Source organism: Taudactylus pleione, unplaced genomic scaffold, assembly GCF_031769625.1.
Source record: "Taudactylus pleione unplaced genomic scaffold, aTauple2 ptg000556l, whole genome shotgun sequence".
NCBI classification, from domain to species: Eukaryota; Metazoa; Chordata; class Amphibia; order Anura; family Myobatrachidae; genus Taudactylus; species Taudactylus pleione.
The window spans coordinates 26,024,556-26,039,201 of record NW_028284958.1 but is presented as its reverse complement, the minus strand read 5'-3'; the positions used below and the strand labels follow the sequence as shown (position 1 = coordinate 26,039,201).

General features: G+C 43.2%; 1 protein-coding gene across 1 annotated transcript in view; it reads left to right on the top strand.

The window, feature by feature from the left end:
• Window positions 1-14,646, top strand: part of LOC148482006 (uncharacterized) — a 66,358-nt gene that overhangs the window by 11,828 nt on the left and 39,884 nt on the right. Inside the window, exons 6-15 of the mRNA XM_088452706.1 lie at window positions 942-1,001; window positions 1,081-1,179; window positions 4,791-4,960; window positions 6,813-6,999; window positions 7,114-7,223; window positions 7,325-7,457; window positions 7,930-8,112; window positions 10,280-10,318; window positions 12,192-12,359; window positions 12,462-12,602. Of these exons, the coding sequence (XP_088308832.1) occupies window positions 942-1,001; window positions 1,081-1,179; window positions 4,791-4,960; window positions 6,813-6,999; window positions 7,114-7,223; window positions 7,325-7,457; window positions 7,930-8,112; window positions 10,280-10,318; window positions 12,192-12,359; window positions 12,462-12,602 (1,290 nt within the window). The remainder of the gene's footprint in view (window positions 1-941; window positions 1,002-1,080; window positions 1,180-4,790; window positions 4,961-6,812; window positions 7,000-7,113; window positions 7,224-7,324; window positions 7,458-7,929; window positions 8,113-10,279; window positions 10,319-12,191; window positions 12,360-12,461; window positions 12,603-14,646) is intronic.

Below are 14,646 nucleotides of genomic sequence, written 5' to 3'. Positions count from 1 at the left end.
TACAATTTAGGTCATCCTTCCTTTAATGCCTCATATAAGAAAACTATTATTGGAAGTTGAGCCTATTCTCCAGACCTGCATTTGGACAAAGCATTTGCTCGAGCCTGCATATCTTGTGGAACATCGAAGTTATTCTGTATGCAGGGATCGTTTGCATGTGGTTCCTCTCACTTGGCGGCTCATCTCACATCCCTGGCAGAAACCCTCGGGCTGTGTGACGCTGTAGAGAAGATGTCTGTGTAACCGTCTCAGCCACTAAGAACCCAAAATCACAGCAACTACAGCTTCTTATGGTTTTACTGACCTAAACCCCTCTGCAAAATTTTAAAGATACTGTACAAGCAAAAATAGCCATCAGTTTTAAGATATTGTGTAGAATAAAGGGGGTCAAGAAGTGAGTGGACTAGGCATATAGATTGTTAGCACAAAAAGCTAAGAGAAGAACTTGCAAAAGATTAGCATAACCCTATTATTCACATTATGGGGCATATGTATCAAAGCTTGATGTGAGATAAAATTGTGAAATATATATCACCAACCAATCAGCTCCAAACTATCATTTCTTAAACACAGCCTGCAAAATGTAAGTTAGAAGCTGATTGGTTGGTGATATAAATCTCACAATTTTATCTCACATCAAGCTTTGATACATATGCCCCTATATTACAAAAAGTTATATTGTGCATCAGAAACTGGACATCAGGTAAGTACCTTGGTAAAACTCTTTTGAACAGCATTTGGTGATAAAAGTAATACAATTGTACAGAAACAATAAAGAATAATACAGGAGGTATGCAGCTCTTCCCATGTATTCATAGGACATGTGTACATAGTGGAACTGTTCTGGAGTAATGAATAGGTTTACTCCTTTGAGAAAAAGTATGTTCATAAAAATATTCACAGCTTACCCTTCTCTTGTGTAATACAATCTTCATTCACAGAATACTCTGATTCTACTGGCAGGAGAACAAACAACATCCCAGTCTTGGATGCTAATTAAGGTACATGTCAAACACCTGCGTACTAATGACAGATACATATAATGATTGTTCATGTTATCACATTTGTCTCCAACCACAGCAATTACTCAACCTGACAATGTCTGACCTGAAAGTTTTCATCTCCTCTCTCGACCCAGAGGCTGCTAAGATTTTCCTTAATATCTTAGCACAGAATCAGGCCACCTCACAGGTATTGTTCCAAGTCCCATACAGACACCGTTTTGTAGATTGGCAAATATATGAAGTCTTATATGTATACTCTGTGTCAATGTACTTGGTGGGAGGAGGGTGATAAACTTCACAGTGAGGGCAATTTCATCTTTTTATGAAGTTCACAAATGTAGTTCCGCTAACAAAATCATGGTCTTTCTTGGGATGTAGATGTTGGCAAGGTCCTCCAGGGTTTTATTTGGTAAACCTCTGCTCAACTCACTCACACACACTCCAGGACAGGCCTGGCCAACCTGTGGCTCTTCAGCTGGTGTGGGATAAGCTACTTTTTAAAATCACTAAAAGGTTTGGTAACTTAATGGCCTGAAAACCCTATAAATGGTTGGTGACGTCAGGGCTGCCATCAGAAATTGTGGGGCCCGGTACTGACAAAATAGGCAGCCCCCCCATGTATAGGGTAGAGTTGGGTGGAGCTGTGTGTAATGTGGGTGGAGCTTCTTCAGGGGAGATTGAAACACCTTAATTCAATAATTAACAGGTGTGGCCAAATACTTTTGTCCATATCGTGTATGTTGAGTTTAGAGACCAGCTTACCTGCGAATCTGCGATGCCATATAATTTTTTACCAAATATTGAATATGTCACATAGTATATACCTGAGTGTAAATGTACGCTGTGTGATCCATCTGACTGTCGTTCAGCCAACTTCATGCTGTGAATAGAGATTGCCTCCATACTGACATGCAGCCATGCAGCCTAGGGCCAGCTCCAGGCTTCCTGTAAATCAGCCTTTGAAGCAAATCTTGGTGGTGGCAGACAGTCTCAGACTTAGTAGCGTGTGTGCAATAGAATTTTTGTGTTGCTAATAATTTTAAACAAATCTGGTGGTGTTGTTGTGATTAACCCTTTGCCACACATACATGTAAGGCAGGCTCTGGTGAGTGCTGCATGTGACATGGGTGAAAAAGTTATCACCTGCTAAATGTATATTCTGGACCATATATAGCATCCTAAATGAGGAGAAGATGAGGTAGCCATGTATACTGATGTCCTTTACTACAGTAATGACAAAGATAATAACTAAGAAGAACAACGACAAATCTCTTAGTGTTAACAATGATTAAAAAAATAACTCTCACTTAGAAGAAGATAATGTTGATAACATCTAGTATGAAGAAGATGATAATGTTGTGGGTAGTGTACCCAGTTCATATAATGGGCGTGGTATGATATGTAGATAGTCATAATTTCGACATTCATCATGTAGACAATGTTGACATATCGGCCCTGGTGGCCGAGCAGTGATTTGCCTGCTCCCAATGGCTGCAGCGAGTCCAGCGTGGCTTCCAGGTCCCGGCGGTCATGTGGCTCTCCAGGTCAGAGTTGTTATTACTTCACTACCCGACCCTTCCTCTAGTGCCTAACCCTAACCTTCACCCCCACGACCCCAGCATATAGCTCAGGACTTCTAATTTGTATAAGGTGGCTCAATGTCTAGCCCCTCTGGATCAAATAGGCTGCAGTACTATGGGCCTGATTCAGAGAAGCATGTTATGCCGATGTTTTCGCAGTTGAACGATAATCGTAAACTGCGCATGCGTATGTGTTACACTGCACATGCATCAGAGACCATTATGGTAGTCGCAAGCAGCGACTTTTTATTTACAGAATGATTGACAGTTAAGGGCCATTTTGGGGAGGTAACGGGGTGTGCCGACAAAAACGCAGGCGTGTCGCAACCTTTTGTTCCGGGTGTGTAGCTACCTGCGTCTATGATCCCGTACACCCAAAACATGGCTCCGGCATCTCAGTTCATGCGGCCATTCTGCTCGTCCATAGGGTTACTCAGGAGGCTGATGTAAGTATTAGTACGGAGTTGCTTATATTTGCTGTGGCGCCTGCAGGCGCTTCAATACAAATGCCAGCGTCTGCAATATTAGCATATCTTCAGATATCCTCTGTGTACAAAATTGCATCAGCGACGGCAATAGTGTACTTCTCAGAATCAGGCCCCATGTGTGGTGCTATGCAGCATATGCCAGGCTGCTCATGCTTGCAGCAAATACTGATCAATTCTGGGAATCAGAGGGTTCTTTACACACATATCAAAGGTCTTGGTGGCTCTTCAGTGACTCTTTCCTTTGAATGGTAAGAAAGCTGTAGCATTAGCAACATGTTACAATGCAAAGATAACAGGACAATCTGCAGAAAACTAAAACAACTCCAGACACCCCTGGACCGCGTGACTGCACCAGGATTCCAGTGAAATAATTGGCTCCACCCGTGGATCTTTTAAAATGTGTCAGTGAGCAATGACTACACCTGTCTACCTGCTAAGTGACCTGGAAAATGTGACTTGTGTGGGGTCCAGAGGACCGAGTTTGAGAACCACTGTTCTAGGCCACAGGTTCTCAAACTCAGTCCTCAGGACTCCAAACAGTGCATGTTTTCCAGGTCTCCTCACAGAATCGCAAGTGAAATAATTAGCTCCACCTGTGGATCTTTTAAAATGTATCAGTGAGCAATAATTACACCTGTGTACCTGCTAAGTGACCTGGAAAACATGACCTGTGTGGGGTCCTGAGGACCGAGTTTGAGAACCATTGCTCTAGGCTGAAGCTGTGCTTCCATGGTTCTTCTAGGAGTTTGTACAGGATTCCTGGCAACGCCTCAGGGTATAGCAATGGTTTCAGCAAAGGCAACACTACCAAACATCTCCTCTATGGTACCAAGCAATTCATGGTTGGCAGGCGCTGACATAATTTTCCTTTCATTACTGCTCTGCCATGCTGGGATGTGTAGTTTTCAGCATTTCATTTAGCGCCCCCTACTGCTACTGCCCCCCATACATCAGAGATTGATTGCAGCAATCGTGCAATTTGCAATCGATTGTGTATAAAAATCTTTCTCTTTTTCAATTGATTGTGGCAATTCTGCAATCGATTGAAAAAGGGAAAGATTTTTATACACAATCAATTGCAAATTGCACGATTGCTGCAATCAATCTCTGATGTATGGTGGCCTTTACTTTAGGCTTCCAGTCCCCCCTGGAAGTCTCAGTGGTGGTGTTAGGCTGGCACCCACATTTTTTTTATAGGGGTTGGGCTGAACCCTGCACACGTGAACAGCTTTGCAATGTCTCCATTTATTTGGCAAGGACATTGTACAGCCCTCTGTTAGATTATACAGTCACAACTGTCTAGCATGTTAAAAAACGTCCAATTATTCAAATTATTATATAGCCTGGATATTAAACAGTAGCACATTGGCAGCCTTTTGTATAGCCCCATTATCAGGTGCAAACTACCTTAACTTTTTTTCAATGCAAGTTATGGGGAATGCGCTGTGAGCAAAATGCACGTTTGTCACTCAGATGATGTCAAACTATTTGTGTTTCATAGTGCTAAAGCCTGTGGGATGATGTGAGTTGACATGTGGTAACTTATTTATATCAAGTACTGTTTTATTGGCAAGAACCCAAGTAGAGGATAAACTGCTCTAGACTGCAGCCAAGATGATGAAACTTCAGCCTGATTGTAGATTAACAGACTACTTATAAAGTAAACTAAATCAACTTACAGTAGCAAGTTGTCATTTGCTTCCTGAATATCCTCTTAGGCGGTTCTCAACGTACCAGATGACTATTACTCCATGATTGTGTCTACGCTGCTGACAGTCCAGACGACCTCTGACCCTCTTCTCTTCTGTGACTTTGTGCCCTTTTTACGTTACCTGGAACCTGATGAAATTATAAGAATTCTCCCCCCACTACAGAACAACAAGGAGGTGTAAGTTTATCTGCACATCATAGAGGCATGCAAGTATTATCTAGCCTATTGCTCCTTGAAATGTCACTGTTGCAACATACTATTTCTGCAACATCCACTTCTGTTTTGTAGGTCAGACATACCTCGATAACAACCTTTATAGTACAGTTGTCGGTACACATTCTACATTATAGTTGACTTTCTCAGATGATAGATGGCCATTCAGCCAGATAGGACAGCTGATTACAATACATTAACATTTTATTCAGGCTATGGGGTAACAATAATAAAGAGCAGTTTGCAAAAGCAGCCTCTCCTCATGGGAAGCAATCAGGAAGCCGACTGCCTATATACCGGCAGCCGGCTTCCCGACTGTCTTATCCCGGCATGGGTGAAATGCCGAGCATCTAGATGTAGACGCCCGTATTTCCCTGATGCCAGGAGACCGGCGCTCGGCATCGTGATTGTAGTGATGCCGGGCGCCGTGAGCGGACATGCGGGGGGGGATGGTTAGGTTTAGGGCTCCCCGGGGGGGACTTAGGGTTAGGCACCCCCCGGAAGGGTTAGGGTTAGGCTAGGGGGAGGGAGGGTTAGGGTTAGGCACCCCCGGGGGGGACTTAGGGTTAGGCACCCCCTCGGGGGACTTAGGTTTAGGTAGCGGGGAAGGGGGTGGTTAGCGTTAGGCATTTAGAGGGGGGATTAGGGTTAGACACTTGGGGGGAAGTTAGGGTTAGGCACCCCTAAAGAGGGTTAGGGTTAGGGGGGTTAGGTTAGGTTAGTGGATACTTATACTTAACTATCCACGATCGGGATTTCCAGCACTGTCGGGCTTCCGCTGCGTCGCACTCTGCTACTGTCGGGGGGCCGCTGACGGGAATCGAACCGCCGGCCTTGCGGCCGGTGGTATTTCATACCCATTCCCTCCTCATTGTGTTTAAGCAGGCAATGTAAAAATGGCAATTTCATTCAAAGCAAACACTGTGTTTTTAAAAGACATAAACAAACTGGTTTTGCTTTTTTTTAAAAAACTGCCACTTTAAAGGCGCACATCCACTACCCGATATTAATGACCGATTGCATGATTGCAAAATCGTAATGGTGCAATCGCTCATTAATCGTGCACTCTAATGTCAGAAACGACCAGCGATGCGTGCTCCCGCTGGTCGTTTCCGACATCAATCATCAGGTGAACATGCTGGTCAATCTGTAGATAACGACAGATTGGGCGTGTTCACAGATGATGGAGGGTGCCTACATTGAATGACAAATCATTCAGTGTGGGCACTGCAGGAGAACAGCAACAACGGTATGATTACAATGTTGTAATCGTACTGTCGTGCTGCCATCGCCTAGTGGATGTGCGGCTTAAGTCTAGCAGCTAAATCACTGAAATTTTGCTGCTGCCCACAACTCACAGGCTATTATATTTAGGTCTCTGTGGCCAAATTATTTAGCATAGGTAGCTCAGGACATCTACTCTGTGTTATCACCACAAACACAGGCAGGGTAAGTGCTGAGTTGCTGCAATAGAGCAGATAAGTTCTGTGAATGCCGTAAGCAGCTTTTTTCTTTTTAATGGTAAGTAAGCATTGCTTCCTGTTACTCCATGAGAAATAATCTTCAAAGCCAGACACAAAGCTGAACTTTAAAGATTTAAATTCTCTTAGCTTTTCAGGTAGTTGAGTTTGAAATATTATTATACTAGTGACTGAAGAAACTGCAAGGTAATCATACCAATCTTATTTATGGTCTGCCCAAAATATTTAACAATATTTCCTGTTTTAGTCACATTAAGCATGTAATATTGTGCTGAATATAATATATCCAGACTTGTTTAGCTAACTGTGACATAAGCATCTCCTGTATTTCCTAGTCTTGAGGCCCTAAATCATTACTCTGGATCTCTATCTGATAACCAAAGACTCGCCTTGAGGTTCTGGCTTAACACCTCAACCATATTTCAAAATGTACCTGAACTGAATGATTCCTTTATATGGCGGATAGGTAATCTCCTCCCTCTGCTCTCACTGGATGTATTTGTGCAGCTGAATGTACAACAGGTAAGAGACCGTAACCAGTGAGGAAAGGAACAATTGATAAACACATCATGCATTAAATAAATTGCAGTTATTAATTTTATGTTCATCTTGTTACACATCTCTGCTGTTGATCAGGTTGTGAGTATCCTCCCCTCTCTCCCAGTTGATTTATCACCTCCATATCAGAGGATTGTGGCATCCAGAGTGTTACAGGTGCAAAATATAACGGTGCAGGATGTTGAGCTGTGAGTATATTTCTTGACAGGCTAGGGGTTACCCAGTTACCGAGTGTCAGACGATCACATTGGTTCTCATGAGGATCACTGGCACCTTCTCTTGTTCACAGGATGGGGCTCTGTGTGTGCCAAGCAAGTGTGCAGGATTTGCAGCGCTATCATCAAAATGTGGATATTTTCTTGGTGCTGAAAAGAAATTTATTACAGTGTGTAAGACGAGGTGACCTCTTCCCGGACTCTGAGGTGAGGTTTAATATATCAACCCCAAGCAGAAGACGACACAATTAGTTACTATGTTAGATATCACCACTGGATTGGAGAAAGTCTAATATAGACAACACACACAAGTTTGTACTGCTGTAAATACCTTTATTGGATTGGAGATGGTAGGAGGGTGCACAGACAATTATTGTGCTAGATATCGTCACTGGATTGGAAATAGTGGAAGTGTATACCTAAAATAACTGTGTTAGGTACTACACCAAAATTTAATATAGTGGAGGTTAGACATAGATTCCAAGGGACACATGGAAATGGCACACATGATTAAAGTTCAGCTGTTTCAAACAGAAACTGAAATAGTGTCCACCTTATCCTGTATATAAAACACTACAAATATTATTTACCTATGGGTATGATGAAAAAAATATTATCACTTTAATCATATCAAACCTGTTGAATAAAGTACCTCTCCTCATTCCTCTGTTGTCTGCAGATGTTGGATTTCCTAATTGGTGATGTGAACTGGCAGGACCCTCAAACTCTCAGCTGGCAATCAGTCTCCAATCTGTCCGTGGTGATACCAGCTCTAGGTTACAACTTCCTGCAGGCTTTGCGCCCAGACCAACTGCTTCCTGCTCTGTCTGATGTGGGATTGGTGACCATGACATCTGCCCAGGCAATGCCACTATATTATTATGTGATTTTCTGAATAAGGCATTTTATGTATCCTTAATAATATTTAAGATCCTCTACATACAATTGCTGAAACAAGAAATAATGGGTTTAGGTATTTTGTAAATGGACATATATAGATGATAACTTTAATTGTCTCCCAAATATATGAAACTAAGCTGAAAGTTTTCAAAGTCTGCGACCCAAGGTTATAGAGTTTACAGCTAAAATGACAGGATCACTCAAATGAGAGTCACGCATATAAGTTTCACCGACTTTTGAGCCCCACCGCCCCTCACTATGGGGAGGGGGTGATGTATTAAACCTTCTAAGATATAAAGCAGAGAAGTTGCCTATAGCAACTAATCAACTTCTAGCTATAATTAATCAAGTACATTCTATAAAATGATAGCTAGAAGCTGATTGGTTCTGCTGTGCACTTCACCTCATTACATTATATAAATCTATACATAAGGACAAGCCTGATAATTTGGGTATATATTTTCCCTTGATACTATATTTGTATTCAGTCACAATTGATTTTAAATTTTTTTAAAGCTGCAAGTAAATACTGTGATGTAGTTTCAGCAAAGTACAGCTTTGTGCTTAGGAAAACTTAGTTAAAACAACTTCTAAAAAATGTGTAGCTGGGCATGCATCATAAATATACTTAGTGTCCACTAGATGTCAGCTGACAATGCAACGTGAAATGTTATTTATATTTGACTATTTAGCAACAGAAGCGCTGCAGAATCTAACAATAATAACAACCATAATAATAACAATGATTTGCAACTCGCAGACTTCGTACGCAAGCATGCACCCGAGAATTCTCCAATCCGATTAGAAATGCCTATTTGCAGTACTTGCAGCTGGGGTTTGCGAATTGACTGCCAAATATGATGTCAGAGAAGTGCATGAACAAGTGGGGAGAGCATCTTGGACCCGCAAAATTGATAATTTCGTTAGCAGGACCATATAGAAAGCTGTTTGTGGGCATAAGGAAAGTAATGAAGGTTTTTAAATCAATGAGTCAAAGGGCTGATTTGTGCTTTTTTTTTATGAAAAAGAAAATGATAAAGAGCAAACTTTTTTTCGTTTAATCTCAAACGAATTAAATGAAAAATGGAAAAAATAAGTAGGAAAAAAGGAGATTTGGGGTACTTTGAGGGCACTTTAAAATATGTAATATACATACAGGGATGTAGTCAGCATTCCGACGTGCGGGATGCCGACAGTCTGAATACCGGCGCCGAAATCCCGACAAGTCGGGATCCCGGCACCAATATCCCAACCGCTGGAATCTCGAAGGTAAGTATCGGGGTGTTAGGAGTAGGTTAGGTAGCGGGGTTAGTCTAAGACAGGGATGGGGAACCTCAGGCCCAGGAGCCGTATAAGGCCCCCGGAATCATTTGGTCTGGCCCTCTGTGCTTTTTTTCTGCTAGCCTCATCTGGCTAGCAGGGAGCCTAGAATGGCACCCTGCAGCCAGAATCTATGCAGCAGTGCCACCTGTGGCGTCCTTGGGATGCTTCAGATGGTTACACCGCTACCCTTACAAGTTCCCGGAGCATCCTCAGGATCTTCCTGGCATTGCTGTAATCACCAGCATTTGTGCCCCTGCTCCATGTGACATCACATGGAGGGAGCATGGCCTGCACCAGGCCCACAAATAATGTTATATATCTAAAAGTGTCCCTCGACAGAAAAAAGGTTCCCTACCCCTGGTCTAAGGCATTAGGGGGAGGGTTAGGCACCGGGTAGGGAGTGTTAGGATTAGGGTGCAGGGAGGTTAGATTTAGAAACTAGGGGGGAGGTTAGGTTTAGGCACTAGGGGGGGAGGTTAGGGTTAGGCACCGGGGAGGTTGAGTAGGGGTTAGAAAAATACTCACCGTTACTTCCTATGGGTGTCGAGAATCTGGCTGTTGGGATGCCGCTGTTGGTATTGTGACCAGCAACATCCCGACAGCCAGGATTTCATACCCAACCCATACATACACACACACACTTACCTGTAGGTATTATCGTGTATGCCATCCACACCCGGTGGAGACAGTCATTCTGTGGACATACAGTAGCTTCTAGCAGTGAGCAATGAGGCACAAAAATTCATCTTGTGTCATGGAGGGTGTGATCAACGGCCATTGAATATGCTGTTCTGTCTCTATTTCAGGCTCGGGTGCTTGTTCAAAAAATATTATCCAAAGGAAATGTAAGTTTAACCCTATATGTATCACCTAACCGCTATCTACAAAGCGAGTAATGTACAAATCAATAAAAATAGCAGATAGCGCCTATGTTCCGCGCATACATAGTTACATGCCCCATCCATGGTGCATATTTAAGTGCAGGTTCTTTGCATGACCAACCCTGGGATTGCAGAATCAGCTGCATTACTGAGGCTAGCCTGCAGTCAGTAAGGGACACATTGGGGCTGTAGTTGCTGGCAGCTGAGGGATCCTTATTAACCATCTTATGCTAATGTGACTATCCATACAACTAATGCATGTGCAAGCGGAAAGTTGTGCGCCCATTGACTGTACATGGCTGTGGCATTATTAGTATCTGCTCTTGCACCAGCCCCATGCTAGTGCAACAGATACGTCTGAACAGGCTTCTCTACCCCTTACGTATGATTCAGCACTACACTCCCATGTCACCGTTAAGTTCAAACCCAATGTCATGGAAAGGCCAAGTTGCTTCCGACTCAGGGCCTGATTCAGAGCCGAACGCTGAATCAGGGCCCTCCTACCTGTTTTTGGAGCGGCCTCATGGACGCTCGTATAGCTGTGGTCAAGACCATCGCGACCATCGGGCTTGCGACGAGACCCTGCGGTAGGGTCTCGCTGCCGCAAGCCCAGGAGTGATTTTGGCTCTATCAGAGCCCAAATCACTCCCACTGACATCATTACTGATGTCAGTGGGGCAGGACTCAAACGGTAGGCGTTCCCATCCGTCTGGCAGCCACGCCCCCGGCATGCCCACCAAAGGGGGCGTGCTGTCAGTCACCATCGACAGCACGCCCCCTTTGGTGTGAGATCCATAACGACGGCTTTGCCTTCGTTATTTGGGTCTCTCGCATGCGCACGACAGAGCTCCCTCCGTCGTGCGCATGCGCATTCGCCCAACATCGACCCGCTTGCAAGTGTCTGAATGACCCCCTCAGGGCGGTATCCAATTAGCCCCGAACATTATTCGGGTGTGGTTCCCCCAGGGTAATCCAATTAGCCCTGAAGTCCAGCTCGATGCTGGCACTTATCGGGGATATTTTCCTGGACCTGATGTGTCCCGAAAAATTATCCCCAAAAACTGCAGTTTTTTCGCTAACGCAGTGGAAAGATCTCGAGATGACAGAATTAAACAATGTTATTGCTGATCAGGAACAATTTCGTAGAGACATATTTTTCAATAGGCCTCTTACTCTGGTGATGAGTCAAATTTTTATTTAAAAAAAAAAATTACTCAGCTGCATTAACAATAATGGCCCACAGTGGTGTCACTTACGGTGTACCAGTCTTTGCAGATGTGTACAAGGTGGCTTTGGAATAGCGACATCGCCACCCCTTTCAGACATAAAATCCTGGCTTCAACCCGGCTTGGACCCGGGACACTGAGCACGAGTTGAAGCCGGGGTTACCCCTTTCACACATGGGTGGCCACCTGGGTTATTCCCGGGTTGTCATCCTTCACACCGAACCCAGGTCTTCCGGCATTCAGTGGGAGCTTGGAGATTATGTAATTTCTAAGCGCTACTGTCCCCAGCCAATCATTTATTTATTTTTTAAATAGGATTAATTGCATAAGGCAGCTGTACCTATAACCTAGTGCTAATAGGCCTCTTCACACCCTGATGACAAAGTCGTTCAGGCTTTGAAACGTCGGCTTAATAAATGATATATGATTAATTTATAAAAGACTGAGTGAGTGCCGCCTGCTTCCTATGGGAGAAACTGGACAAGTATATGTTGATTTCTAGGAAGGCACCCCGGCAGTTCTATAATTATTCTTGGAGTGCCCTACCACATGCTGCTAGTGCTAATAGACATGTATTGTTTCCTATTCATATACACCTCTTCTCTAAATAGGTCTCAGATGAGATACTTTCGGATATAGGCTCTTTGGTGTTGGGATTTAGTCCTATATTTCTTCAGCAATTATCAACCAATCAGCTCACTCAGCTGCTGCCTGCCTTGACCAATCATGCAAGTTCTCTAAGCTATGCACAGACATTGGCTGTTATCAGGACATTATGGGTATGTGTTACTTCTGTGGATATTGATATCTATAATTGAATTTTTGTTTAGTTATCAACATACAATGCATGTTCCCATTGGTTATGCATTTCTTGTTTGCAGGTTTCATGGAATGTCACACACAAATTTAATGAGCTGGGTCCTCTGTTATACTCATTACCACTAATCCTGTTACGCTCAAGAAGCAAGGAAATAGTGTCTAACCTGAGCAATATGGCTGGTGTGAAGTGGAACCATCAACAGGTATTACACGACTTATCAAGAATCACTTATTTTATGCCGTCACTGGAAGGCAGGCACTGATAGGGGGAAAATTATGTAAGACTTTCAGAGAATTGTTGCTGCTTCATTCAGCAATTTCATTAATTATCAAGCATATTATATACACAATCCTTAAAAGGAATACACAATATATTCATATGGCTTGGCCAGCTATGTTGGTAGATTTCTTGTTCTGTTAGTACCTAACGCCCCCTATTAATCCGGTGGATTCTACGAACCTTGGGGGTCTATTTAGTAACCTAATATTGCATTTCCAAGCATAATAGCTGGACAATGGGCTAGTTAGGTTTTCACAATAATTAAGGTGAGTGAAAAGCCTAGAGTAATCAATCACTGATTTCTCAGACTATTCACTGGTCACTGAACAACCTGCAGTCCCCATAGGATGTAATGGGGGATTACGTCTACCAATATATATATATATATAAAGTGAAGAAGAGACGTTTATCTTTTCTTTTTTTTTTTCAAACAAACATAACATCTCTAAATGGCGTTATGTATACTTTCATCTTTAGTACCTTCAAGCTGTGCTATGACACTGTGAGCTTTGGCTGACCGGGGACTCATTAATTTGTCTCCTGTAGTTCCCATTATGCCTTGCTTCATAGGCTCCGGCCCTCCGCTGAGCTTGCCGGCAGGCAAATATTGCACAGGTGAGAGAGCTGTAAGCCATACTCAGAACTCGCTGGGACAGCCCTTTTCCACTTTGGTTGTCCCTGGGGATAATTTAGATTACATATGGAATTATTTTACGAAAAATGCAGATATTTTATAAAATGCAAATTAACTTTATGAAATAGACCCCTTGGTGAGCGAATCCCATTCTGGTCTGAATCTGAACACGGGCTAACTCTTGGACTGCACTTTGACGTAGCAGTAATTGATATTAGTAGCTTGCTATACACTTTGTTGTCTGTCATCGTTCTTGAAACTGCTCTCGTCTATGTATTGAGGGTATCCGGTCAGAATTTTGATATGTTCTAAATGTCAACAGTCAGAATGGTGACGTTGATGCAATGTCGAAATTTTGCATGTCAATAGTTAAAATGTCTACATAGCATTTAATGTTAAATTTAGGGTTAGGTTTATTATTATTATTGTTATTATCCTTTATTTATATGGCACCACAAAGGTTCCGCAGCACCTTACACAGTACATAAATGAGCACACAAGAAAAAACAGTATTAATAGTACAAAACAATGCAGGACAAGGACATGGTTATAAACATTGCTGCAAGCAGGGCATAAGCAACCAAGAGTTAGGTGCCAATTGGGGAGTTAGGAGCACATGATAGTATAAGTAAGGGAGGAAAAGCACATGAGGGATGAGGGCCCTGCTCGTGAGAGCGTACATTCTAAGGGGGGGGGCAGACAGACAGGGGCAACCCAGATGGGGTAGATAGTGAGGAAGGAGCATGGAGCAGTGGGTTAGGATATGTGCCGCGGAATGTGTATAAGATGGCCTTGTGTTATGTCAAAATGAAGTCCTTCATTCATCTATCTCTATGACAAAAATAGATTTTATTTATGTGTTATTTGCATGAGAAATGTACAAAATAAAGTAGTTTGCCCTTTAATTTTTGTCGGTTACATTTTAGCATCTAAATACATCCAGCTAAAATGTGGCTATTATGGGACTACCCCGCCATCCTAATAGTGAGTACTATAGTCCTGGCTGCTGGATGCTATGCCATGCTCCTGTTAGTGGGTGCTTCTTACATGCTAGGCCCATCCACAGAGAGGTGCAGCCATCCCCAACATGCAGTGGCCATGCCCCCTCCAGGGGGGGACCCCCAGGATGTTGATATACCCTGGTCCAGGATTTCTCACGGCAGCCCTAGAGGGCACTGGCAGAGACAGTAGGGAATAGGGCTTAGTGGTGGGATAGCAAGTCCATGGAGTGAGGGAGGTAGTTAAGAGTGGAGGAACAGGAAGGGTGGTTGAGAGAAGTAGAGGGTTGTAAGGGAGACTGGTGAGAGAAAAAATGTGGAACAGCAAGTGGAGG